Source organism: Oryzias latipes, chromosome 2 (assembly GCF_002234675.1).
Source record: "Oryzias latipes chromosome 2, ASM223467v1".
NCBI lineage: Eukaryota > Metazoa > Chordata > Actinopteri > Beloniformes > Adrianichthyidae > Oryzias > Oryzias latipes.
The window spans coordinates 6,317,761-6,344,666 of record NC_019860.2 but is presented as its reverse complement, the minus strand read 5'-3'; the positions used below and the strand labels follow the sequence as shown (position 1 = coordinate 6,344,666).

General features: G+C 42.3%; 2 protein-coding genes, 1 non-coding gene and 1 pseudogene across 3 annotated transcripts in view; 2 read left to right on the top strand and 2 right to left on the bottom strand.

The window, feature by feature from the left end:
• LOC105355327 (NACHT, LRR and PYD domains-containing protein 12-like) overlaps positions 1–26,906 on the bottom strand; it is a 1,049,862-nt gene that overhangs the window by 783,447 nt on the left and 239,509 nt on the right. The window lies entirely within an intron of this gene.
• LOC110016644 lies at positions 940–11,019 on the top strand (annotated as a pseudogene).
• On the top strand, positions 18,046–18,118 carry trnar-ucg. Its single transcript has one exon. It is a non-coding gene; the product is annotated as a tRNA-Arg (tRNA).
• Positions 23,901–26,334, bottom strand: LOC110014209 (gastrula zinc finger protein XlCGF17.1-like). The gene has a single exon (XM_020700981.2). It carries the CDS (start codon positions 26,241–26,243, stop codon positions 25,200–25,202), a length of 1,044 nt encoding a protein of 347 aa, XP_020556640.2. The 5' UTR covers positions 26,244–26,334; the 3' UTR covers positions 23,901–25,199.

The following is a 26,906-nucleotide window of genomic DNA, read 5'->3' as shown; positions in this document are numbered from 1 at the left end:
CCCCCCCCAAGGCGCATCGCAGGCTAGACCCCCCACCCCCTCACCCTAATATGAGGTTATATAAGGAAGGGGGTAAGTTGGGGACAGCTGGTAGACTGTCCCCCGGTGGTCAAACAGCCGTCCCCCAGCCCACCCCCAGCAAAGGGGCCAGGGCCACCCAGCCCAGGGGCCCACCCCCGGAGGCGCCGACACCCCAGGCCCGGCACCACCCACCCCACACAGAGAGAGAGGAGCCAGAAAGCGTCGCCCCCCCCCCGGAGCAAGCCCAGGCCCCCACCCCCAGACGCCGGCCCTGGAAGAGCTCTGGTCAGGCCTCGACGGGACCGAGGAGGAAAAGAAACTCACTTCTAATAAAACAAGTGTTTTTCTATCAGGATCCATCAGAGACTCAGTACTGGATCTGGATCTGGATCTGAACCCAGCTGTGTTTCCTTCAGGAGTGACCAGTCAATGGCTCATTCTATCGACTTTAACTCGTATTCTGGTGCAGAGAGGTGAGCTGTATGTAAATGTTGCAACTGAATCAAATGAGGGAAATGTTTTCAATCCATGTGTTTGATGAGAGCTCAACTCTTTCTCACAGACATTTCTATCTTCATGTGTGCAGCAGTGAGTGTTGGAGCTTCTCCACAAACACGGAATAGATCTTGTAGATTCTACTGAGTGTTTGCAGGACACCAGTGGGTCCAGTAGGATCTGATTGTTGCTGATTGTCCACAGACTGGACCAGCAGAGCTCAGAGACTCCCAGTGGTCCGTCTGTCCAATAGCATCAAACACAGCTGGACTCCATCTTTCTGGTCTGTACATGAACAACAACTACTTTCCCATCATTCTGTCCACAGTCGTCTCCATGCTGCACTTTGGACACCAGTGGACTGTCAGTGTGTCCAACATGGAGCTGATGTTTGGCTCCATGACTTCACTCTGATTGGCTCATTCATCTGGAATTCTGTTGCAGCTGCTGGAGGACAACATTATCACTTTTGTCAAGAAGGAGCTGAAGAAGATCCAGAAACTTCTGAGTCACAGGGAGGATGAGGAGGAGCTGGAGGGTGAAGATGAAGAGCAGAGGAGCAGTAGAGAGTCACTGATGAAGATCACAGTGAACTTCCTGAGGAGAATGAAGCAGGAGGAGCTGGCTGATGGACTGCAGAGCAGTAAGAGGATTTCTCTGAAGGTTTCAGCTGCTGAGAAATGAAGATTTCCTGATGTCTGAACACATGGAACCACAGGGATTCAAACCCTCATCATTCAGGGCTGCACAGAGTTGATTTACTGTTTGTTGTCTTCATTCAGGATCTGCTGCTGCAGTTTGTCGACATGAAGTCCAATTTGGTCTGAAGAAGAAGTTCCAGTGTTTGTTTGAGGGGATGACTAAAGCAGGAAACCCAACCCTTCTGAATGAGATCTACACAGAGCTGTTCATCACAGAGGGAGGAAGAGGAGAGCTGAATGAAGAACATGAGCTCAGACAGATTGAAGCAGCTTCCAGAAAAGCAGACAGAGCAGAAACAAGCATCAGACAAGAAGAGCTCTTCCAACTCCCAGCTGGAAGACAAGAACCAATCAGAACTGTGATGACTAAGGGAGTGGCTGGCATCGGGAAAACAGTCTTAACACAGAAGTTCACTCTGGACTGGGCTGAAGGCAAAGCCCACCAGAACCTCCACTTCACATTTCCATTCACTTTCAGAGAGCTGAATGTGCTGAAAGAGGAGAAGTTCAGCTTGGTGGAACTTGTTCATCACTTCTTCCCTGAAACCAAACAAGCAGGAATCTGCAGCTTTGAAGACTTCCAGGTCCTCTTCATCTTTGATGGTCTGGATGAGTGTAGACTTCCTCTGGACTTCCACAAGACTCAGATCCTAAATGACCCTAGAAAGTCCACCTCAGTGGCTGATCTGCTGACAAACCTCATCAGGGGGAACCTGCTTCCCTCTGCTCGCCTCTGGATAACCACACGACCTGCAGCAGCCAATCAGATCCCTGCTGAGTGTGTTGACATGGTGACAGAGGTCAGAGGGTTCAATGATCCACAGAAGGAGGAGTACTTCAGGAAGAGGTTCAGAGATAAAAAGCAGGCCAGCAGGATCATCTCCCACATCCAGAGATCCAGAAGCCTCCACATCATGTGCCGAATCCCAGTCTTCTGCTGGATCACTGCTACAGTTCTGGAGGATCTGCTGAAGAGCAGAGAGGGAGGAGAGCTGCCCAAGAGCCTGACTGAGATGTACATCCACTTCCTGGTAGTTCAGGCCAAAGTCCAGAAGGTCAAGTATGATGGAGGAGCTGAGATAGATCCTCACTGGAGTCCAGAGAGCAGGAAGATGATGGAGTCTCTGGGAAAACTGGCTTTTGAGCAGCTGCAGAAAGGAAACCTGATCTTCTATGAATCTGACCTGACAGAGTGTGGCATCGATATCAGAGCAGCCTCAGTGTACTCAGGAGTGTTCACACAGATCTTTAGAGAGGAGAGAGGCCTGTACCAGGACAAGGTCTTCTGCTTCATCCATCTGAGTGTTCAGGAGTTTCTGGCTGCTCTTCATGTCCACCGGACCTTCATCACCTCTGGACTCAACCTTATGGAGGCAAAGCAAAAAAAATCTAAGATCTTTAAACTGAAACAAAGCCGTCCAGTCCAGTTCTACCAGAGTGCTGTGGAGAAGGCCTTACAGAGTCCAAACGGACACCTGGACTTGTTCCTCCGCTTCCTCCTGGGTCTTTCACTGCAGACCAATCAGAATCTCCTACAAGGTCTGCTGACTCAGACAGGAAGTAGCTCACAGACCAATCAGGAAACAGTCCAGTTCATCAGGAAGAAGATCAGTGAGGATGCCTGCAGAGAAAAGCATCAACCTGTTCCACTGTCTGAATGAACTGAATGATGGTTCTCTAGTGGAGGAGATCCAATGGTTTCTGGGGTCAGGACGTCTCTCCACACATAATCTGTCTCCTGCTCAGTGGTCTGCTCTGGTCTTCATCTTACTGTCATCAGAACAAGATCTGGAAGTATTTGACCTGCAGAAATACTCTGCTTCAGAGGAGGCTCTTCTGAGGCTGCTGCCAGTGATCAAAGCCTCCAACAAAGCTCTGTAAGAACTCTCAGGAAAATCACCTTCAACAAATGAATCTGAGTGGAAACATGAAAGTTTCAATAACTGCTGTCTGTCTTTTTTTTTCAGACTGAGACGCTGTTTCCTCTCAGAGAGAAGCTGTGCAGCTCTGTCCTCAGTTCTCAGCTCTCAGTCCTCCAGACTCCGAGTTCTGGACCTGAGTTACAACAACCTGCAGGATTCAGAAGTGAAGCTACTGTCAGCTGGACTGGAGAGTCCAGACTGTAAACTGGAGACTCTCAGGTCAGGTTTCATCCAAATATTGATTCACTACAACAATTTTATATGTTTTTTTGATTTCAGGATAAAAAGTGTCAGCCATCAGTTCAGAGGAAACAACAGAGGACTGTTGCATTAAAGTAAAAAGAAAACAACTTTCTGTTTGACTTAAAAATCCTGTTTTTTCCCTAATCTGATAGATACAAATGTTCTAAACTAAACTGGAGAACCTACAGTCAGGACCATAAATATTTGGACAGAGACACATTTTTTCTAATTTTGTTTCTGTACACTACCACAGTGAATTTTAAATAAAACAACTCATATGCCACTGAAGTGCAGACTTTCAGCTTTTATTCCAGCTTTTATTTTTGTGGAACAAAAGCATTGTATAAAAATATGAAAAACTAAAGCATTTTTTTTAAAAACAATCCCTTCATTTCACTGGCTCCTGAGTAATTGGACAATTTCCTTCCATGCTATTGCATGGGCAGGTGTGGACAATTCCCTTGTTATGTCATTATGAGTGAAGCAGATAAAAGGCCTGGAGTTGATTAGAGGACTCGTGCTTGTATTTTGAAGATTTTGCTGTGAACAGCAAACAACATGCGGTCAAAGAAGCTCTCCATGCAGATGAAAGGAGCCATCATTAAGCTGAGAAAACAGAAAAAAAAAGCATGTGAGTAATTGCTACAGTGTTAGGAGTGGCAAAATCAACAGTGTGGTACATCCTGAGAAAGAAAGAAAGCACTGGTGAACTCAGCAACGCAAAAAGATGGAAGAATGTCCACGGAAGACATCAGTGGTGGATGATGGCAGAATCCTTTCCATGGTGAAGAGGAACCCGTTCACAACAGCCAACCAAGTGAACAACACTCTCCAGGAGGTAGGCATATCAATATCCAAGTCTACCATGAAAAGACGACTGCATGAAAGTGGATACAGAGGGTACACTGCAGGATGCAAGCCACTCATAAGCCTCAAGAATAGGAAGGCTAGATTGGACTTTGCTAAAAAGCATCTAAAAAAAAACAGAACAGTTCTGGAAAAACATTCTTTGGACAGATTAAACCAAAAGCAACCTCTACCAGAACGATGGCAAGAGAAAAGTATGGAGAAGGCATGGAGAAGCTCATGATCCAAAGCACACTACATCATCAGTAAAACACTGTGGAGGCAGTGTGATGGTCTGGGCGTGCATGGCTGTTAGTGGCACTGGGACACTAGTGTTTATTGATGACGTGACACAGGACAGAAGCAGCCCAATGAATTCTGAGGTGTTCAGAGACAAACTGTCTGTGCAGATCCAGGTGAATGCAGCCAAACTGAATGGGCGGCATTTCATAATACAGATGGACAATGACCCAAAACATACAGCCAAAGCAACTCAGGAGTTTATTAAATCAAAGAAGTGGAAGATTCTTGAATGGGCTATCAGTCACTTGATCTTAACCCAATTGAGCAGCATTTTACTGGTTGAAGACTTAACTTCAGACAGAAAGGCCCACAAACAAACAGCAACTGAAAGCCGCTGCAGTAAAGGCCTGGCAGAGCATTCAGAATGTGAAAACCCAGCATCTGGTGATGTCCATGAGTTCAAGACTTAAGGCTGTCATTGGCAACAAAGGGTTTTTTAACCAAATATTAGTAATGACCATTTTGTTTTCAGTTATTTAATTTGTCCAATTACTTATGACATTATGAAATTTAGGGATTGTGTTGTTCAATCGTCTGCACTTGGAGGGATGAAGGCCTTGGTCGAGGAGGGACCCGAAGTGCTGAAAGTCTGCACTTCAATGGCATCTGAGTTGTTTTATTTAAAATTCACTGTGGTAATGTACAGAAACTAAATTAGAAAAAATGTGTCTCTGTCCAAATATTTATGGTCCTGACTGTAACTCCATCCAGGTGTTGAAATCTGGGAAAAGTTCATGTTCTGTGTTCTTTGAAAGACAACATGAATCAATCCCAGAACTACAGATTTCAATGGACAAACAGTTGCAGCAGATTTATGATCCACAGAGCAGCAGCTCCTTATAAAGAGACATAAGGAGATCAAACTGCAGCAGACTGACAGGTCTTTCCCAAAGACCTGATTCTGGTGATAATCCAGAACAGAGCTTGGATCAGAACCAGGTCTTTCATTTCACAGTCTTTAGGTTAGCTTCTGGTTCTCAGTCCTGTTGCTTCAACAGACACTAAATCTATGCTGGGTTAGAGTGAAGAACCTCTGCATGTAGTTTATGCTAAAGTATGGGGGTGGAGCTACCTGGCCAAAGGAAAATGGTTAGATCAGCTAACCGAGAAATTGAACAAGATTCTAAAAGATTTCTGGTATCAGAAATGAAATTTTGGGAGCAGTAGACACAGTGGACCTCACTAAATTGTACACTCTGCAATCACCCGGCACACTGCATATTTTATTTATGTAATGACGCATAAACAATGAAGCAGCTAGCAACTGACGTTGACTTGGATACGTGCAAACACATACAGGTTCCTTAGAAGTTCCACAACTGAACCAGCTGAAACCCTTAGACTACCAGCAGAACCATCAGCAGCTCCTCTGCAGGGTCACATTCAGACATTTGGGCCCCGTGGATCTTCATATTTTTCAAGGCCCCTCTACCATCTGTTTTAACTTCATTTCAAGTCATTTCTAGTCTATTGCATTTTCATTCATGATCATGTATTTAGGTCCAAATCCAAAAGAAATGAGCAAACAGTAAAAATGTCATCTGTCAGTCTGTCATCAGGGCAGGTCCCACCTCAATGAATTTACCAAGTTCCTGGACCTCCAGCTGTATCACTGCTACTGAACACCTTTCTGTCTGATTGCAGCTTGAAGGATTGCAGTTTGTCAAAGATTAGCTTTGAAGCTCTGGTCTCAGCTCTGAAGAAGAACCCGTCCAATCTGACAGTACTGGACCTGAGCATGAACAAGAACCTGCAGGATTCAGGAGTTCTTCATCTGTGTGGTTTTCTGGAGACTCCAGACTGCAGACTCTGAGGTCAGACTCCATGTTGTGTTCACATCAATATCAAGAGTACAGCACCATAGAATGAAAATGTTGCATTCATGTGATTTGTTTGTTCTTGTTGTTTTGAATTTACTTTGGTAAAAATTGTTTTCTAATCTTTCTCATTTTTTGTAATACTTTTGTTGCTATGCAGGTGAAAAAAGAGGGCGGAATATGTTTTTGTTATTCTTGAAATGATTTTATGATGCTTAAAGAAGAGTGTGTGAGAGAGGAGGAATGCGGACATCATGAGGAGAAAATGGTCAATTCGCAAAAGTCCAGCAGAGATGAATAACATGTTTATGGTTTTGATAGTTGTTCAAGACTTTAAGGATGTGAGCATGCTAGTCAGCTGGACTTAGTTAGCTTAGCATAGCCTGCATGGGATTGTGGAGTTTTAGTCACTGATGCAGTGACTAAAAACACCGGGACCAGATGATAGCCTGGTGAGTGGAACATACGCATGTTAAAGGCTTTTAATTGGACTCTGACAGGACCGTCAGAGTTTATTTTCAGGCTGCAACCATTTTGTATCTGGACCTTGTGACGTGCACTCTGAGAGAACTTAGGGAAAGACTTAACAGGGACATCTAAACTAAATAGATAGATGGATAGATAGATGTTCAAGAACTGTGTTTGGTTATATAAATATTGGGATTTTTTTATTTTTACATTGTGTTACAATCAACCAAATCGAATGGATTGGAAATATGAATTTCTCATGAAACAAGAGTTTAACAGCCGTTAACTAAGAACTCCGGGATAATGCCCTCACTTTAAAGCTAGTACAGAGAGGGGGTATTACATAAAGTTTACAGTTTGTGTTAGAGAGCTCAGTGCACTGCATGAATGGACTATTCCTTAATGATGTCATAGGAAAATAGCTCATTGTGATAAGACATCGTCACTCAAAGCAGAACTTTTTTTCAAATCTGAAAAATACAGACAGATGACAGATCAAGTGCCTTTTGTTTTCACACCCCTGCATACCACTGTATTTCTCTCGCTGTGCCCCAGGTTCCTGACCCCTGAGTTAGACCAGAACTCACAGGTTGAAGACGGTAGCTTTACTGTCACATCTCTTCAGTTCTCCATGGGACAGCATTTTCTCTCGCTGTCCCTCACTGTGTGTCAGCTCAGGGGCGCTGCCATGTTGGCTGGAGTTAACTCCCCCTAACACCAATGTTTCAAATATGGAGAACCAAATTAATTTTTTTTCATCAGTTGTTTTTGTCCATGCTAACACGGCTAACTGCTTTAGCTCAGCAATGCACTGGTGGACTGATATCTACATCATGAATCTTTATCGGTGAGTACTTGGTGTTTTAAGCAGAATGTGTAAAGCGGTGCAGGTGATATTTAGACAGTAAACACAGTTTACCGTATTTTCGTACGAACTGCCCCTTTTAATTTGTATAACAAGTTTAAATATGTTATTTCTGTGGTCCTAATATGTCATATCAAAACATATCTTATTGCAGCCTTTATATGTGCATTTTTTAAACAGTTCATCATAACAGCTATAGATAAACATGTAAAATGTCATTTTTTTTCTCTTACGTAATGTACAACTGTTGGCATATGATTATATATAATGTTGTGATTACAGTACAATGTAAGGAGTTTTTTTTTCCCCCCATAGCTGAGTAATATTTGAGTTAACCCTTTACACACACGTGATGTCACGGCTGTTGAAGATTTCCACTTCAAGCCTGAATGATTTGTTGATTTTGATTCTTAAGACCCTTGTTGTTTCTGTGGAAAAAAAAAACAAACACTCAAATATTACATTCCTCTGTCATTTGTCTCTCATGAAATGTAAATGGTAAATGGCGTATACTTGTATAGCGCTTTTCTACCTACAAGGACAAAGCGCTTTTACAGTCACAGACCCATTCACCCAGTCACAAACATTCACACACTGGTGGCCGCTCCGCTGCCAAACACAGACACCCGCCTACCACCAGAGACAAGGTGGGGTTCAGTGTCTTGCCAAAGGACACTTTGCGGCGGGAATCAAACCTGCAACCTTACGATCATGGGTCGACCGCCCTACCGCTGCACCACGTCCGCCCCATGTGCCGTTAACTATCTGGGTCATGAGTTCTTCAGGGCAAAACTGGTAATCCCAGTTCTTTTTCACAATTTGGACTCCTTGTTCATTTCACTTTAACACAAAGGAGGATTTTCTATCCTAAAGGTTCTTAACAGGGCTAATCTGTCAGTCTGTCATCAAGGCGGGACCCACCTCAATGAATGGACCTGAACCTCAATGAAAGTTCCTGGATATCCATCTGCATCACTGTTCCTGAACATACTACTCTGTCTGATTGCAGGTTAAAGGAATGCAGTTTGTCAGAGACCAGCTGTGAAGCTCTGGTCTCAGCTCTGAAGAAAAACCCATCCAATCTAACAGAACTGACCCTGAGCGTGAACTGGAACCTACGGGATTCAGGAGTTCTTCCTCTGTGTGTTTTTCTGGAGAGTCCAGACTGCAGACTGCAGACTCTGAGGTCAGACTCCATGTTTCAGTTGTGTTCAGATGAATGTGATGACAAAGTTGTGTTGACCCACAGTGAGCAGAAATGTCCAGATTCTGATCTGCAGCAGCATCTTCCTGCAGCTGCTTGTTCTCTTCAAAGATCTGCAGAAGAACTTCTTCTTTTCTTCCTGCAGCTGCTTGTTTCAAAGCTGTCTGCTGACATTTGTGCTCCACAAAGTTCTGCTTGCAGCCATCAGCTCTTCTTTGTGTCTTTGCTCCAACAGACTCCTGACAGACACATCCTCCACAAACATCCTCACCTTTTCATCCACAAACATCATCACATCATCCATCAAAGCTCCCAGCAGCTTCTGACTCTTCATTCAGAGCTGAAGTCATGGATCAGGGATCAATGTCCAACATTTGCTGCTGACTCTTCCTCATCACTTCCTTCTTCTCTCTGCTTTGATCTGTTTGAGCTGAAAGTCTCTGCTTGAAGGGCTTTAGCAGAGAAGGACTGGAAGATCATCTCCTGAAAACTGGGATGAAGACTTTCCAGCATCATGCTGCTGAAATTCTCCCATGATTCAGTGCTGTTTGGAGAAGAGCTAAGCAGAAAGAGGAAGTGGACTTTTTCTGCTGTTGCTGCAGAAACATCAGTTGGTTTGGATGCAGCCACAGGCTGATGTTTGACTTTCACACATCTGGACTTCTTTCCTGAAGCAGCTGCATGTTGTCCTGAATGTTCCTGAATGTTCTTCTTCTCTGCTTCTGCTGGACTTTTCTGATCTGCTACTGTTGCTTCACATCTTTGGACTTTTTTTCAAACTTTCTGATCTTCTTCAGCTCTGAACTCTTTAGAAGAAGAGAAGGATGAAAAACATGAACTTTGTCTCTAAACTCAACTCTTTGTTCTGGATTCAGGTTGAGGAACTGCAGATTGTCAGAGATCAGTTGTGCTGTTCTGGCCTCAGCTCTGAAGTCCAACCCGTCCCACCTGACAGAACTGGACCTGAGAGGGAACAACCTTCACTATTCGGAAGTTCAGCAGCTCCAGGATCTGGTGGAGAGTCCAAACTCCAAACTGCAGACTCTGAGGTCAGTAGAGGGTTGGAGTCAGTCCAGCTGCTTCCAGATGTTTGGTCCTAAAGTTAGTCTGAGAGCAAAGATGCAGAGTTTCCTGTGAAGCTGCAGCTTCTCAGTGAAGCTCTGAGGACAATGATGACAGGCTTCAGGACAACAGTCAGCCAATCAGAGCAGCAGAAGCTGCTGCTCTGAACAGGACTGAAGCTCCTGCTGCTCTTTCTGCTGCTGTGCTGCATCACTGACTGACAGACCAGGATCAGGAGACACTCCTTCATCTCTGTCTCTCAACTTTCTCTCTGCAGGTTTGACCGCAGGTCAAATGAATATTCCTCCTGCAAGAGCAGCAGCAGCAGCAGCTTGTCTACTGAGAGATGTTGTGACTGTCCGTGTTCCTTGGAGATGAAGAGCAGAGTGATGGATTCTTTTCTAGATCATCACTTTCTTCTTCAATCTACATTTGATGAACAGATGTGAGTTTGGGATGGACCAATCAAGGATTAAGGAAATCATTGATCAGACAGAACATTTCTGGATGACATAGATCTATGTGTGGATGTTACGGCCCCGACAGGCAAACCTGTTCCAGTCTAGGGGGAAAAAAATCATGAAGGGGCCGAAACATATAGACGATGGACACCAAATAATTTTAGGAACACAGTTTATTAAATGTGAGAAATAACCTGTGTACTGTAAAACAAAAATAAATTAATTACGGTGCTGGTCCCAACAAAAGACAAAACAGAGGGATTGGAGTCTTGGCCAAACATAGAATAAGTCAGAGAGACAACTGACCCAGCCACGTTGACAGCAGTGGCGGTTCTACACTTACTCCCTGGGCGGGTAACCCCACCAATAATCCTCATTGCCTGCTTTGTTCGAAATTGGGTTGAACACGGGTATTTGTTCTGCCTAATTCCTTTTCATGTGCCTGTTTTACGTTGTTTCACTCTGAGTTATTTCATCCTTTTTTTTTTTTTTTTGCACCATAAGTGTGGAGACGGGAGAGGATGAAGACATGGGTGCGATGTTAAGAGTCTGTGTCAGACTCACCTTTGCACTAATAGTTTGCACGATTGAATGAATGAAAGATTTCACACAAGTTGGTTTTAAGGCATTGGTATGCGTGTGTGAACACTATCTGTTTTGTGTACATGTTGACATGTGGACATTTTTGCAGCTAGCAGGTATGTTGATAACATTTCAGTCTGTGTGTGGTCAGGCCCCGCCCTTTTTGTACTACATTTGAACCTTACCGTAATGATAAACAACCCCTTTGAAGTCAGTTTTTGGAGCAGAAATCCCGTCTGATCTCAGTGAACAAAAGTCTCTCAGTTGAATCATTATCTCTGTTGTGTTGATCAAATATTGACTCATGCAGGTCAGTGTGACTCTGGTATTAGAACAAACTTAATAAATACGATTTGGTTAAGAAATGCAAACAATCTTCAAGCGAAAAGAGACTCTTCTGTAAGGTCTAGTGAAAGCTCAAGAATTGTTAGTAATCTCTATCTCCATGGAAAATGAGTCTTACAGACATCATGTCTGTATAGAAAGTGGTAAAAGTTTTGATTATGGGTCTAAGCTTAGAACGCTCATGAGAACCCACTCAGGAGAAAAATCTTTGTGTGAAGAATGTCATAAAAGTTATAGGCTTTCTCTCATCTCAGAACACATATGAGAACTCACGAGAGAAGCCTTTTTTGTGTAAATGTGACTGAATGCCCTCTTACATCTGCACCCAAGATGGAGACTGGATTTGGTAGTGATTAAAAAATATACAATTAAAAACTTGATACAAGTTCCGTAAAAGAGAAGGTTACAATAAACCCGGACAGTTGGACCGCACTCCAACACTGCATAAGGGCGGCTGCCTCCAGGATCTCCTCAGCCCCACTGCACCGGTGGGTAGCCACAAACACCACCAAGGGAGATCTCCAATCAAAACCCTCACCAGGAGTACCTGCTCAGGGCCCAAATGCACACACCACAACCCAAACAGTGATTAAAAGAAAATACAAAACAGAAGAGGTGCACCTGAGCAGGTCACCACTAATTTATGGGCCGAAAACAGGGGGGTCCCCCTTACACAATACTATATATGGCACCCACCAGCTACAGCAAGGATAAAGGGAGGAGGCAGCCACCTCCAGCCAGGTCCAACCGCCAAGATACTAAAATGGGTGCAAAACACAGTTTTAAAAAGGATAAAAGCAAGGGTGTCAAGCTTGATTAAAACATTAAAAACAACGACTAAAAACACTAGAAGCAAAACAGCAGTGGCAACTCTGCTGGAAAGAGATAAATAAGTTCGTTCTCCCTGGGACAAAGACATGTTTACAAACCCTTAGTTTACCTCTCATGCCCGGGAGCCGGTTTAGCTCTTGCTGGTTTGCGGCGCCTTCCGTCCGTGAAACCGGGGTTCAAATCCGGGCTGCTCGGATGAATTGAGAGGGTTGCGTCAGGAAGGGCATCCGGCGTAAAACATTGCCAAGTTAACCACGCGACTCATCCTCGAAGGAGAGGTTGTTTCGCTGTGGCGACCCCTGATGGGAAAAGCTGAAAGTGAAATAAGAGTTTACCTCTCATGCCCCCTAGTGCTATCCTAGGCACTTTACCATTGGGAGTTGGGTCATTTAGACCCACTAGACAGTGCTCTGAACCTTTTTTCTTCATTGATTTGAGATCTTCACTGGTGTCCATGGATTACATGAAATCTTTCCACCTTTATCCACCTTTGTCATGGTAGGGAGAACAACATGACACGTCAATGTGAGGGTGATTATGTTCTGCCATCTGTTGTTTTGTCCAATTCTAAACTCTAGAGGAAGTCTGCTCAGGTGCAGACAAGACAAAACCCAAAGGAGAACCCACTGACTGTGTAAGTGTTGGAAAAATTGTGCATAGGTTATCTCAAATTTACTCTGACCTTTTGAACTATTGTGTGTATATTGCTTTTCTATGAGAAACTGGTTCTCGGAAACGAAGGACGTGACCCAGCGCAGTTGTCCTGCATTTGTGACATATGAGATGATAATTTTGTCTGAAACTTTTGCTGCATTCCTCACAGGAAAAAGGCTTTTCTCCTGTGCGGATTAGTAACCCTTGTGCTATCCTAGGCACTTTAAAGTTGGGAGTTGGGTCATCTAGACCCACTAGACAGTCCTCTGAACCTTTTTTCTTCAATGATTTGTGATCTTCTCTGGTGTCCATGGATTACATGAAATCTTTCCACCTTTATCCACCTTTGTCATGGTAGAGAGAACACGTCAATGTAAGGGTGGGGTCATCTAAGATAGCACAAGGGGTATGTGATGACGATTTATCGTATTTCGGGCAGATACTCGCAGCAGTGTTTTTCAGGTAAATACCCTATGGCGGTTCAGTCAATTAACTCACCTGCTCAGCGTCCTATTTAAGCCAGGTGCGCAGTTGTTCATTCTCTTACCTTCAGCGCTCATTCTTCGCCCCACCCTCCTCCCCGGCTTCCACCTGTGGACTCCGTCAAGGGGGGTTTTGTTACCCGAAGGTTTTATGGAAATTTCTCATGGAATTGAACGGAGCCTTATGCCAAACGAAAATATGTGAATGCCAACTTAAAGAATGTGGAAATGTCAAATAAATATTTCTTACTGCAAGAGTTGTCTGACTGAAATGCTTCAAACCTTCAGCAGTTGAACAACTTGTTCCACACTCTATACAAAAATATTTCTTCACCTCTGAGTTAATATCAAACTGACTTTCTGACATGTGAGAGCTGTCCACACTTTGGACATGAATTCTGTCCCTCCTCTTCCTCTGATCTCTGTTCTGTGGGTCTGTCTCTTCATCCGTAGTTGATGTTGATTCTTCATGTTGGTTTACTTCTTCATCCAGACTATCAGTTACATTAAAGCTCTGCTGATTGTTTAGATCTGTTTCACTGTTCTCATCTTCCTCATAAGTAGGAATCTCTATCAAGGTATCAGTCTCCTGCTTCAGATCAAGCTGATCTTCATCCTGACTGATGCAGAACCCTTCTTGCTCCTCTTTCATCTGTGGAGGTTCTGGTTCCTCCTGCTCTTGCTGCATGCCATGAGAGATTTTCTTACCTGGTTTGCCAGACAGTGCTGGGGGAGGTCTGCAGTGACATGAACAAAAATAGACATTTTAGTGTTTTTTCAAATAAAACATTTCTACCTGCTTGAAGACATCCACTGAAGTGTAAAGTAAGGAAGCTAGAGTTACAGTTACAATTAAAAGAACAGAAAATGTCCATCAAGCCATACTGAATCCATATTTATTAGGAAAATGCTATACTGGTTCGTCAAATCCATAAATCCATCTCTCTATTTTCTTCTAATTTCTATTTTTTGCAATCAGTTCATCTATAATGTAAAAATGGACAGTTTTCTTAAGTGTTTATGTAATTAAATAAAATTGTTTCATTCATTTGCTATTCCGTTTTTCCCTTTCGGGGTCACGGGGCTGCCGGAGCCTATCCCGGCCACTTGTGGGCAAAGGCAGGGGACAACCTGGACAGGTTGCCAGTCTGTCGCAGGGTAGAATATCCACGATCACACATCCATTCACTCTCACACCATATGGACAATTTAGAGTTGCCAATTAACCTATGAAGCATGTTTTTGGACGGTGGGAGGAAGCCGGAGATCCCGGAGAGAACCCACGCATACACGGGGAGAACATGCAAACTCCACACAGAAAGGTCCCCCATTGATGTTGTTTTTCATGTCCCCCAGCCGGGACTTGACCCGTGGGCCTTCTTGCTGTGAGGCAAGAGTGATAACCACTGCGCCACCGTGATAACCGTGTGCTACCATATAAAATTGGATTAAGAATGAAAAAACTGAAAACAAAAAATCAGTCTTTATTGAATCCCATTAAACTGTCCATCAAATACCAAGATACCGTTAAGGCCGAAAAAACAAAGTCTTTATCCAGCTTGGTTTTAGAAAATGTAAACAAGCCCAACATTCTTTTTAAAACTATTGGTTCTGTTTGTAACCCCAATCCATCTTCCACTCTACAGATGACAAATAAATTGTGTGAACTTTTTTATTCTTTTTTAACAACAAGGTAGCTGCTATTAAGGCAAATATTTCCTCATGCACTTCCTTCTTAAAATCTGCCCTGGTGCAGGACTGTTGGTTTTACCCAATTTAAGTTGGTGTCAGTGTCTGAATTGACTGGGATTGTTAATAATCTCAAGATATTTTGCTCATGTAACCGTGGCTTATGATGTCGACTCGCAGCGTGGCGGGGGCGTGGCATCAGGATGGGGTCTCTCCATCGTCAGTCAGCCATCACGATGGACGATGGTATCGAAAGAAAGAAAAGAAAACTTAGACGTCTCTTTTACAAGTTTCCACAAACTAGGAAAAATCTTTTTAGTCTTTGTCATCATCAAAATATCTGCAGGGGTTTTCAACTTTATTTCTACATTAGGGTTTGTGTAGGAATTATTACAATGTGATATATATTTTTATTTAAACGTTCCTAGTGTTGTTTTAACTATGATTGTGACGTTTTTAACCAAAATCCCACAAACCTAAATGTCTTAAGAAGACATATTTCATGTTTACCTGAAGTTTCAGCGTTAAGTCGATGGTACAGATGTGATCTGAGGTTCTGCGGTGAAATTTGAGTGGCACAGTGCAATGATCTGGCAGAGAGGCACAATCTGTTACCCGTCTGGTCCAAATCGCCCAACACTACCCGTCCCAGCTACTGTTGGTCGAAGGCGTAACACCCTGGACAGTCTGTTGCAGGGAAGATGGAGCTGCAGAGATCGCGATCACTATGCCGGCTCCTGGGAGGCGAGCTGGCGGCCGGACAGAGAACAGCTGGGGAGCCAGTCTGCTCGGGCATCCTGAACTTCATGATATTTTTCTTTATCTCATCAAGGCAATAAGGAAAAAGGTCCCCTGATTATATTCTTGTTCAATCAGAGAGAAAACACAAATGCAGAGAACACATCTCACACTCCTATAGATGCGTGACTGACAGCTAAGAGGACTTTAACTTTAAGTTTAACTTTAAATACATGCGGTCAACAAAATCCAGCCTTAGACACACTTAAAATACGTGCGGGTAATGCAGCAATGTGCCATCTTCTCTTTTCCCGCACCTGAGCTTGTGCATTAGATTAGATTAGATTGACTTTATTGATCCCGTGATGGGGAAATTATTTTTTTCTACAACGATGACATCACAACAGCTCATTAATTCAAACTGAGCGTCTTTGTGACAGTTTGACAGTAATTTAAAAAGAGAAATACTCAGAAATGCAAAAATGAAATTTATGATTATACATGTTCTCTTTGATAAGAAAAATTGCCTCACTTAAATGTCAAAAACTCAAAAAACATGATTTTCCACTGAGGAGGACTTTAACCTTCGAGGTGGAAGCTAAAAACCAGACGCCAACTTCAGCCTCATCCAACCTTTAAGGTGTGATGGATATATAAACAGAATAAAACCATAAAGCCGTTAGAAAAACTGCTGTTTCCTAATATTTCATCATTGAAGATGATGAATCCTCCTCGCTATCCTTCTACTGTTTTTTTAAAAAGGGTTGGGCCGTTCTTAACCAGATTTGAGAAGTTTCTGCAAACTCCTTAGATCAGGGATTGACACCGCCAGGCCTTGTTTTCTTTGGAAGTTTGGGTTCTCTGATGAACCACCAGAGGGCGACAGAGAACTGTTGATTTTATTAACAGAACAGTCAAAGAAATCAACATTTAGCACAAAGTAAACAAACTTACGTGCTAACGTTCTGATTCTGTTGTAAAAGCCTTTATTTCTTCAGAATTTTGGCTCAAAAAGACCAATGACAAATGAAACTCCAATAAAGTTGCTTTATAACGAGGAAATGAAATTTATCTTTTATTGAATTATCAAGTGCATAATACTTTTTCAACGACTGAATTGCATATTGAGTCAACGACCAGAACTTCCCTGTCCCTGCCCACTTCCTCCAGCTCCTCTGGAGGAACTTTGAGGGGTTCCCAGGCCAGTGGGGAGACTTCGTCTCTCCAGCATGTCCTGGGTTTTCACCGGGGGCCCCACCTGGGGGGGGGGGGGGGGGCATGCCAGAGCCCCTCCCATTGGATGTGTCCAGGAGACATCTGAACCAGAGGCTGGATCCTCTGGATGTGGAGGAGCAGTGGTTCTATTCTGAGCTCTCTCTGGGTGACAGAGCCTCTCACCCTCATTGACTTTGACAGTCAAAGGTTCTACATGGAACCTCAGGTTCTCACTGTAGACCTTCTTCTAGATAACGTCCTGTTCTGAAGATCGACTTTCCATGATTTTATCAGCAGGAATCCTCTGCTTTCCATCATCCTGAAGACGTTTGACAGCCGATAACATGACAGATTTCTGCCACAGGCTAATTCCTGCTTTGACTGGATCAAATGTTTCCTATGAAGGTTTGAGTTCAAACCAACGTGTTTCTACTGAACCATGAGAGTCATTGGTCTGAGATTCACCTCCAGATCAGTAAGAGGGTCAAGAGGAAAATTCACTGTTTCAATGCAAACTGAACTGACCGTTTCAGTCAGTAAAGTCAGTAAGCTGACAGAACCTCATGAAAGGCTCAGAAAAGATGCTCAGAACTCCTCATGTTCTTCTGGTTTCAGTTTTTCCACAAACGTCCCTACACACTAAAAAAAAAAAGGGGGAAATAAACAAATACAGTGAGGAAAACGCTTCCAGCAGGTGCACCCCTCACCGACACCACACACACACCGGTGCCCGACCCGGACCTATACAACAAGAAGAATCAGAGTGAACCACTCAGTAAATGAAACTTCAATAAAAAAAAAAAACAACACATTAAAAATGTATAAAAAGGGAGCGTAAAGAACTTATGACATCTACAACACCTCCAGCCGCTTACAGCATCTAGTTAAGAAAAAAGAATGTAAATGAGTAAATTGTGATCTACATTCTTCCAAGAAGAGGAGCTTAAACCATACATACCACCATGCAGGCAGGCAGCCACTGTCTATCCACGCACTCCCTGTTCCTGATATAGGGACAGACACAGATGAACCAAATCCCTAATCAAGCAGGCATGCACCTGTCACAGGTAGACCTGCAGTTTACACATGGATGTTCTCACAGACCATGTGGCCTAATGGACAAGGCGTCTGACTTCGGATCAGAAGATTGAGGGTTCAAATCCCTTCATGGTTGGATGCAGAACTTTCAGATACTCCAACAGTGAGACACCTGCTGGCTGTTCTTTGTAACTGCATCTGCAGCTTCTAGAAACGTCTTTGTTTTCATCTTTTCAAACAGTTTGTTTTCTTCACATGAAGCCTAAAGAAATGTCCTCAGAATGATGGAAACAGTTTTTTTGCAGCTTGAAGCTGTTCTGGAAGATTTTCTTCTTTAGTGCAGAGAAATCTCTCATTTGATGAGACGGAGGAACTGCAGCAACGTTTCCTGGAAAACCTCCACATTTCATTGAAACCATGTTGGAACTTTGTCCATGAGGTCACATGGTCTGGAAGAAGCCCCAGTTCCAGCTGACAGAAGTCTGGTTCTGATCCATCAGATCTCACTAGCAACAGAACCAAACCTTCACGTGTTGCAGCAACAGTTTCCATGTTTGGGAGGATCTTCTGAAGAACAGCTCAGTTCCAGATCACATCATGATGTTTGATGTTTTCTTCATTCCAGGAAATCATCTGTGTCTCCTTTGATCTGTGCTGAGTCAGCACTTTGACTTCTTTTCTACTTTAGATCCATCATTTAGAATCAAGGATTTATTCATAAATATTATTTATTGACAGAAAATAAAGAGTAAATGTATTTATCATCCAGCAGTGATTGTGGTGTTTGGAAGTCTTTTATTTTGAAATTCTGATCATCATGGTGGGATTTCTAGATCTGCATGAATTCATCCTGAATCCAAAAGACACTGGAGCATCAAAGAATCCAACCCATCTCTGCCAACATGAGGCTCTTACTTTGAAAAGTCTCAGACTTCCTGCAGGGAAACAGGCTTTCTGCTGCTGCACTGACAGATGTGCACGAGCTTGAAAGAGCTTCCTGACTGAGGAGCTGCAGACTTTCTCCTGCAGAGCAGCAGCTGACTTCAGCATCGTCATGGGAACACAGTCTGCTGCTGCTTCTGGAAACGTCTTCAAGGCTGTGGTGAGACTTGTTGGTCTGGAGGACAGATTCTCTGAGCAAATGCTGCTTCAGCTTCAAGCTTCAGCTCTTTTCTTCTGGCAGAGCTTAGAAGAAATGGAAACCTCCTTTGTTCTGACTGTTTGCTCCAAATCCCAGAATCAGGAATTCCTCCAAGAAGTTCAGCTCAGAGATCATCAGCAGAGAAAAGCCTGAAGTTCTGATGGAAAATGACAACAGAACATGATCAATATTATTGATCCACATGGAATCCAGAAGAAACTCTGAGGTGAAGACATGAAGACACAAGCTTCAGAGACATGAGGAGAAGTCAGAGTGGATTCATTCTGGACTTTCTTCTCACATCTTCTCTTCAGAACATCTTTGTCTTTGATCCTTCAAATCTTCTGAAATCTGATCATCCATGGATTGTTTTTGTGGGATCAGATCCAGAGTTGCTGAAAGTTCTGCTGCCCTCTGCTGGTCAAAGTGTCCAAACAGCAGAGAGGAGATTCTCTGGGATTCATTGGAGTCCAGATTCTCCTGGATGTGAACAGTCTCTGCTTCTGGAACAGAAGAGTCCTTCTCAGAGCAGCATTGAGGATCTGTTCTGTCCGGCTGAGAGCGCTCCCTGCTGGTAGGAGACAGAACCACATCAGCTGCTTTTCTTTGGACGTTCAGAAAACAGTCTGGAGACTCTCCATAACACATTGATGCAGTCATTCAATTCAAAGGAGACATAAGTTAGCATTGATGACATAACAATGAACAGTTATTTAACCCTTGTGATATCTTAGATGACCCCACCCTTACTTTGACGTGTTCTCCCTACCATGACAAAGGTGGATAAAGGTGGAAAGATTTCATGTAATCCATGGACACCAGAGAAGATCACAAATCATTGAAGAAAAAAGGTTCAGTGCACTGTCTAGTGCAGGGGTAACCAACCTTTTTGAGACTGAGGGCTATTTCATGGGCACTAAACTGTATGAAGGGTGCCACAGGACCTGTTTACTAAAAACCTCCTAGACCCCCCCCACACACACACACACACATACACACATTTCATTGCCCTATTTTTATTCGCTCATTTTACACAAAAACATGCATGAATTTTCTAGACTCGTATTACGGGGGGGGGGGGGGGGTCAAACTCAGTTGCAGAGGGGGCCTCAATCCATAACACACTTTAGGTTGCAGGCAGAACAAGATAAACATTTATTGAACACACTAAAGCTAAACTTTTAAACCTTTAAAACTTTAACTTATTAAAAATAGATGTGAATACAAAACAGACAAGAATATTAATCCAGAATAATAAATATATTCTGTCAAAATTATGCAAATATGAACAAACAAAGCCAGGAAATATTAATAATGAGAAATAATAAATCAAATTATTCAGTTTTCTTTGCTCTTTTGTCATGTTTTTAGAGCTGAACTCCTGACATCATTTTTAGCAATAAGTTCATTTCTGCTTGGTGTGTGATGTTCTGTGTGTGTCTTTAGTCCTGTGTGTGTCTCTGGTCCTGCGTGTGTCTTTGTGAAATGTATCAGAGGGATTTGATTATTTAAAAACCTTTTACTGTGAAAATCATGCTTAGGTCTCATAAAACTTTAAAAACTAAATTCCAGAATTCATCACTGGGATTATTCCAGAAATATTTGGCATTTTCCTAATTTTGTGCAACACCAAGAGTAAAAATCCTCCAAAGTCCTCAATACTTTAATAAACAAATGATGAATTGTTTATTTATGGTCTGAAAAAGTGCAGCTGTTTTCCAGCCTGCTGTCTTTATTTATACGTTACTATCACCAACTAAACAACCATCAAAATAAATGTATATGGAAAAAATACAGGCAAGTGTTAAAAATGTCCGCAATAGTTCATGAAGACTGACATTAGAATGAGCTGAGTCATCTAAGCCACCCGATGATCCAGGTGTTGCGCAATGGTCTCCGTGCGCCGTTTTACCACGCAACCTGCACCCACTACCCCTCCCTTTTTCCTCCTCACACACACATACACACACACACCCACACACACACACACACACACACACACACACACACACACACACACACACACACCTCTTTCCCAAAGGCAGGAGCGCCAATTAGCAAGTTTCAGGCCGTTCCATACTCTGCCATATATTTCACGATAGCAGAACTAAAGTGCCACAACTACTAATAACATGCACTGAATCACCACCCTCTACTATCCAGAAAAGCACTGTTGTACCCGAGTCTTAATTCACTATCCTCTTAGTAGCGACCACACTGGACATGTCCCAATCTGCTACCCATCTCTCGTGCAAAGTACATCCCGTTTTGTTGAGAAGGACCCTCACATGAGTTAGCAGACAATCATATCTGTCCATTTATTTTGAACACACCCACCACCACCCAAACAGCATTAACCTGACTTCTGCTCACAGATCCCTCACTTATGGTGAGCGATTTAACACGACCAAGATTCCCCACTTCCCATGAGTCTTAAAAGCTGAGGGGCTATATGGGTAGATGACCCAACTCCCAATGTTAAAGTGCCAAGGATAGCACAAGGGTTACCTCAGTCACACAATTAGCCTTTTCAAACGTTCTGAGATCAAAACCTTCAGCTTCTTCTGCAGATTTCTGATCATATTTATCTTTTCTGTCACTATTATTATTTCTGAAACCCTTAGCTGTTTTACCCTTGTAAAAAAAATCAGCTAAACTTTTATTTTGAAAAACTCTCTTTTTTCAGCCAAAACAGTCCGTCAGACCAGACAGCTCATCAAACATTAGACTCTTCAGCTTTTACTCAGCTTTTCAAAGTCTTTCTTTTTATGTAAATCTCACCAGGATCCTGTTTAACGGTGAGCGGCTTTTGTCCTGATCGCTGTTCTTGCTGAGAACAACTTTTCAGCAAATGAGTGGAAAACCATGAAATGTTTCCGTTTTTGTCCATAAGCGCTATAGGGTGTGTTCATGCTTCTTGAACAAAAGAACACATGTAAAGAAGAAAAGGAAAAAACAGGTATGTTTGTAACATTTGAGTGTGGACAGGCCCTGTCCCTTTTAGATTTGGATTACTTCTAAATCTGACTCTCTCTTCTTTCCTCCTTTTCTTTTCTGCCAGGTCCAACAAAAAGTTTTATAAATAGAAGTAAGATGAATAAAGTTAAAAAATAAAACATGTGTGTGACAATCAAAGACCCACTTTGAACATTTTATATCTATCTGTAACAATTGTGCTATCCTAGGCACTTTAACATTGGGAGTTGGGTCATCTAGACCCACTTAGTGCGCTGAACCTTTTTTCTTCAATGATTTGTGATCTTCACTGGTGTCCATGGATTACATGAAATCTTTCCACCTTTATCATGGTAGGGATAACACGTCAATGTAAGAGTGGGATCATCTAAGATAGCACAAGGGTTAAATGTTGATTTTTTTTTTTTCAGTTTTAAAAAGATGAGACTAGTAAAGTTATTGGAAAGACCCTGTCTGCTGCAGGACCTGTACATGTGCATTGTGGGTAATAACGTTTTGTTCTGTCTGGGATATTTGCTGGATTCTGGATGTTGACAGTTGTTTTGGTCCTGGTTATAGTTTGGATGTTTGTTTGTTGTTATTTGTTGCACAGCTGAGTAGGTTCTTCATAGAAAACATGTTGCTCTGCCAATGTGCCTTTGGGCCAACTTGATTGGGCTGTTTGGAAGAATAATGAGGATAAATAAGAACCCCCATCAGATCATGTTTCTGCCGTTTTTCAGAACCGGATCTGAACATGAATGCTGTCTGTCATATTCATGCAGCCTGCAGATTCTATTGATTTCTCCATCATATTTATGTTTACTTCATTCTATCTTTCAGTCACAGACACACTGGTTATGTTCTAACTTCAGTCTCCATCTAACGTCAAAATTTAAGCAAGATTTAATTCTCCTAAAAAGTCATTTTATGTTGACCAGGGGCCGGAGGGGGTCTGGTTTGGGGACCATAGGGTTTCCTCTCTGCTCTTTGTAATCATGTTGTCCTGTTGGCTTCATCGAGCCTGGACCTCCAGCATCCATTGGAATGGTTTGTTACAAAGTGTGAAGCGGCTGGGATGAGGCCATAGTTCTCGACCAGAGAAAGGTAGTTTGCCATCTCTCGTGGGTGGAGTGTTCCTGCCCCAGGTGGAGGATTTTAAATATCTTGGGGTCTTGTTCACGAGTGAGGGAAGTGAGATGAAAGGCGGATCGGAGCAGCGTTCATAGTTGTGCGGTTGCTGTACCGGTCCGTTGAGAGCTGAGCCAAAAAGCAAATATCTCAATTTACCGGTTGATCTTTGTTCCTATACTCACCTTTGGTCATGGGCTCTGGGTCATAACCGAAAGAACGAGGTCCTAAATACAAGTGGCTGAAATGAGCTTCCGCCGGAGGGTGGCTTGGTGCTCCCTTAAAGATAGGATGAGTAGCTCTGTAACCCGGAGAGCTTGGAGTAGAACCGCTTCTCCTCCACTTTGAAAGGAGCCAGTTGAGGTGTTCCGGGCATGTCCCACTGGGCGGAAAGGCCCAGGACACGCGAGATACGACACTACGACTCTCGGCTGGCCTGGGAATGCCTTAGGAGCTGGAGGAAGTGGCCAGGGCGAGGGAAATCTGGGCATATTTACTTAGACTGCTGATCCCGCTACCCGGTCCCGGATAAGCGGAGGAAGATGGATGGATTATTAAAAAAACTACGTGTTTCATAGTGAATGCAGTCCTTCGTATTTAAAATGCCATGCAGATGTGGCACTAAAAATGAAGAACATAAACTAATTTACCCTTTAACTTACCCAGGTACATCACATACCCTTCTTTTTGCAACAGAGTCCAGCTTTTGAACCAGCAGAGAACCAACAAACAGCAGAAACCCACACTGTGGGAAAGACTCCACACTTCCGACTAATGTTCATGTCCACTTTATTCTTCACAGTAAAGATTGGAACAGAACACTGAGAACCAAACATAACAGAGGAACAGTTCTAATGTCTATTGGAAAACATTAATCACAAAAAACATCAGACACAAACACCAGTCTGGTTCTTTATCTGCCCCTTCCTTCATACATTTTTAGGAAAATCTTTTCTTCACTAAACTTGGTCTAACAAAATATAAACTGCAGTTACTACTTTTTGTTTAAAATAATAATCAAATGTTCACTGATCACATAAAAAGTGTCAGAATTAAAGATGTCTAAAAAGTCTTTCTAGTGTTGTCATGGTAACACGCACATGAACAACATACTCATCATACCAGCATAAACTACAACCACATTGAAGCTGTTCAAGATTTAACTCTGATAATACAAAACAACGCATTTCTATTAACAGGTACATCTGAAAGAATTCATTTTGCCAAAAGTTTTACCATTTTTGTCCATGAAAGCAGCAACACTCATATTGATTAGTATCTTCACACATAGATTTAAATATATTGGTTCTTTTCTTTTTCTTGGTTTCTTTTTCAAAAGGGTGTTTTCAGCTCATGTCAGACTTTGGAAAACTTTTCATTGTTATGTGTTCCATACTAACATGCATCTCCTTTTAATTGAATGACTGCATCAATTTTTTATGGAGGCCAACAGTCTGTGGCTCTGTGTTCATGTAATCAAAGCTCAGGCTGCTTTGGAGTAAATAAGCACATTAGGGTTTGATCCCATGAGTTTTAAATATTAAAAACTACAAATTAACTAAAATATACAAATAAATTAAAATATTCAAATTTTATGATATACAAAGTGACTGGCTGTGCTGCAGAGGTAGAGTGGTTGAACTCTCATAAGAATATCACAGGTTGAACTACCACTTTGCCCGTCTATGTATCAAAGTGTCATTGGACAAAACTGAACCCCACATTGATCCTGGTGGTTACAGGTTGGTGCCAGTGTGAGACAGCACAGCTGCCATCAGTGTGTGAATGGATGTGTGTGGGTGAATGGGACTGACTGTTAAGTACTTTGGGCTTTCCAAGAAGCTACATAGGTGGTTTGTCCCATACGTATATAGCAACATAAAACCAAGGCTTAAAATATTTCAATCTAAAAAAAAATAATTTCGAGTAAAATACAGGCTTCTGTCTTCGTGGAAGAAAATGTGTACTTTTTCCAAAGCTTTCCCTCTTCTCATGTAAACCCTGTGTTTTTTGCTGCACAAGTTCTCTGCTCTGTTTTCTTGAGTATAAAGTTTTTAATAAATCCTTTGTTAAAATGTTTTTCTCTTGTGTGGGTTCTCATGTGTTTTTTAAGAAGAGATGTACGATTAAAACTTTTGTCACATTCCTTACAAGAAAAAGGCCTTTCTCCTGTGTGAGTTCTCATGTGTCTTTGGAGATTAGATGATTGACTAAAACTTTTGTCACATTCTTTACAAAAAAAAGGCTTCTCCCCTGTATGAGTTCTCATGTGTTTTTGGAGACCAGATGAATCACTAAAACCTTTTTTACATTCTATACAAGAAAAAGGCTTTTCTCTTGTATGAGTTCTCATGTGTTTCTTTAGTTGAGATGTACTATTAAAACTTTTGTCACATTCTTTACAAGAAAAAGGCTTTTCTCCTGTGTGAATTCTCACATGTGATTTGAGATTGAACAAATCACTAAAACCTTTATTACATTCGATACAAGAAAAAGGCTTCTCTCCTATATGAGTTCTCATGTGCCTTTGGAGATGAGATAATTGAATAAAACTTTTGTCACATTCTTTACAAGAAAAAGGCTTTTCTCCTGTGTGAATTCTCATGTGTGTTTTGAGATGAGATCTTTGACTAAAACTTCCATCACATTCTTTACATGAAAATCTCTTCTCTCCTGTATGAAATCTTAAATTAAAAGGTTTGATAGCTATTCTTGAGTTTTCGCCAGATGAGAAAGAGGAAAGTCTTTTCTGTTTTAAAGATTCTTTCTGTTTCTTAACCAAATCATCCTTTCTACTACTATCAGAGTCACACTCTCTTTCTGACATGCAAGAGCTGTCCACTCTTTGGACATGACTTCTGTGTCTTCTCTTCCTCTGATCTCGGTTCTCTGGGTCTGTCTCTTCAACTGTAGTTGATGTTGATTCTTCATGTTGGTTTCCTTCTTCATCCTGACTATCAGTTACATTAAAGCACTGCTGATTGTTTAGATCTGCTTCACTGTTCCCATCTTCCTCATAAATAGGAATCTCCATCAAGGTATCAGTCTCCTGCTTCAGATCAATCTGATCTTCATCCTGACTGATGCAGAGTTCTCCTGCTTCCTCTTTAATCTGTGGTGGTTCTGGTTCCTGCAGTTCCTCTTTAATCCCTGGTGGTTCTGGTTCCTCCTTCTCCTCTTTAATCTGTGGAGGTTCTGGTTCCTGTAGTTCCTGTTTTATGTGTGGAGGTTTTGGTTCATCCTTCTCTTTAATCTGTGGAAGCTGTTGTCCCCCTTGTTCCTCTTCAGTTTGTGGAGGTTCTGGTCCCTCATGTTCCACTCTGAAGTTCCTCTGCTGATTGTTTAGATCTGCTTCACTGTTCTCATCTTCCTCATAAGTAGGAATCTCCATCAAGGTATCAGTCTCCTGCTTCAGATCAAGCTGACTGTTGTAGAACCCTTCTTGCTCTTCTTTAATCTGTGATGGTTCTGGTTCCTCCGGTTCTTCTTTGTAATGCGGAGGGTCTAGTTTCTCCCGTTCAACTCTGAAGTTCCTTTGTTGGTTGCAAAAATCTTTATCTTCAGTCACCCAATGCTGGGGGAGGACTGCAGAAACAAAAAAAAGAGACCCTTTTTTATGTTTTGAGGACTTTGTGTTGTTAATAAACACTATTAGAACACCATTGCTTATATAAAAACACCAATTGTCTGCGAAGAC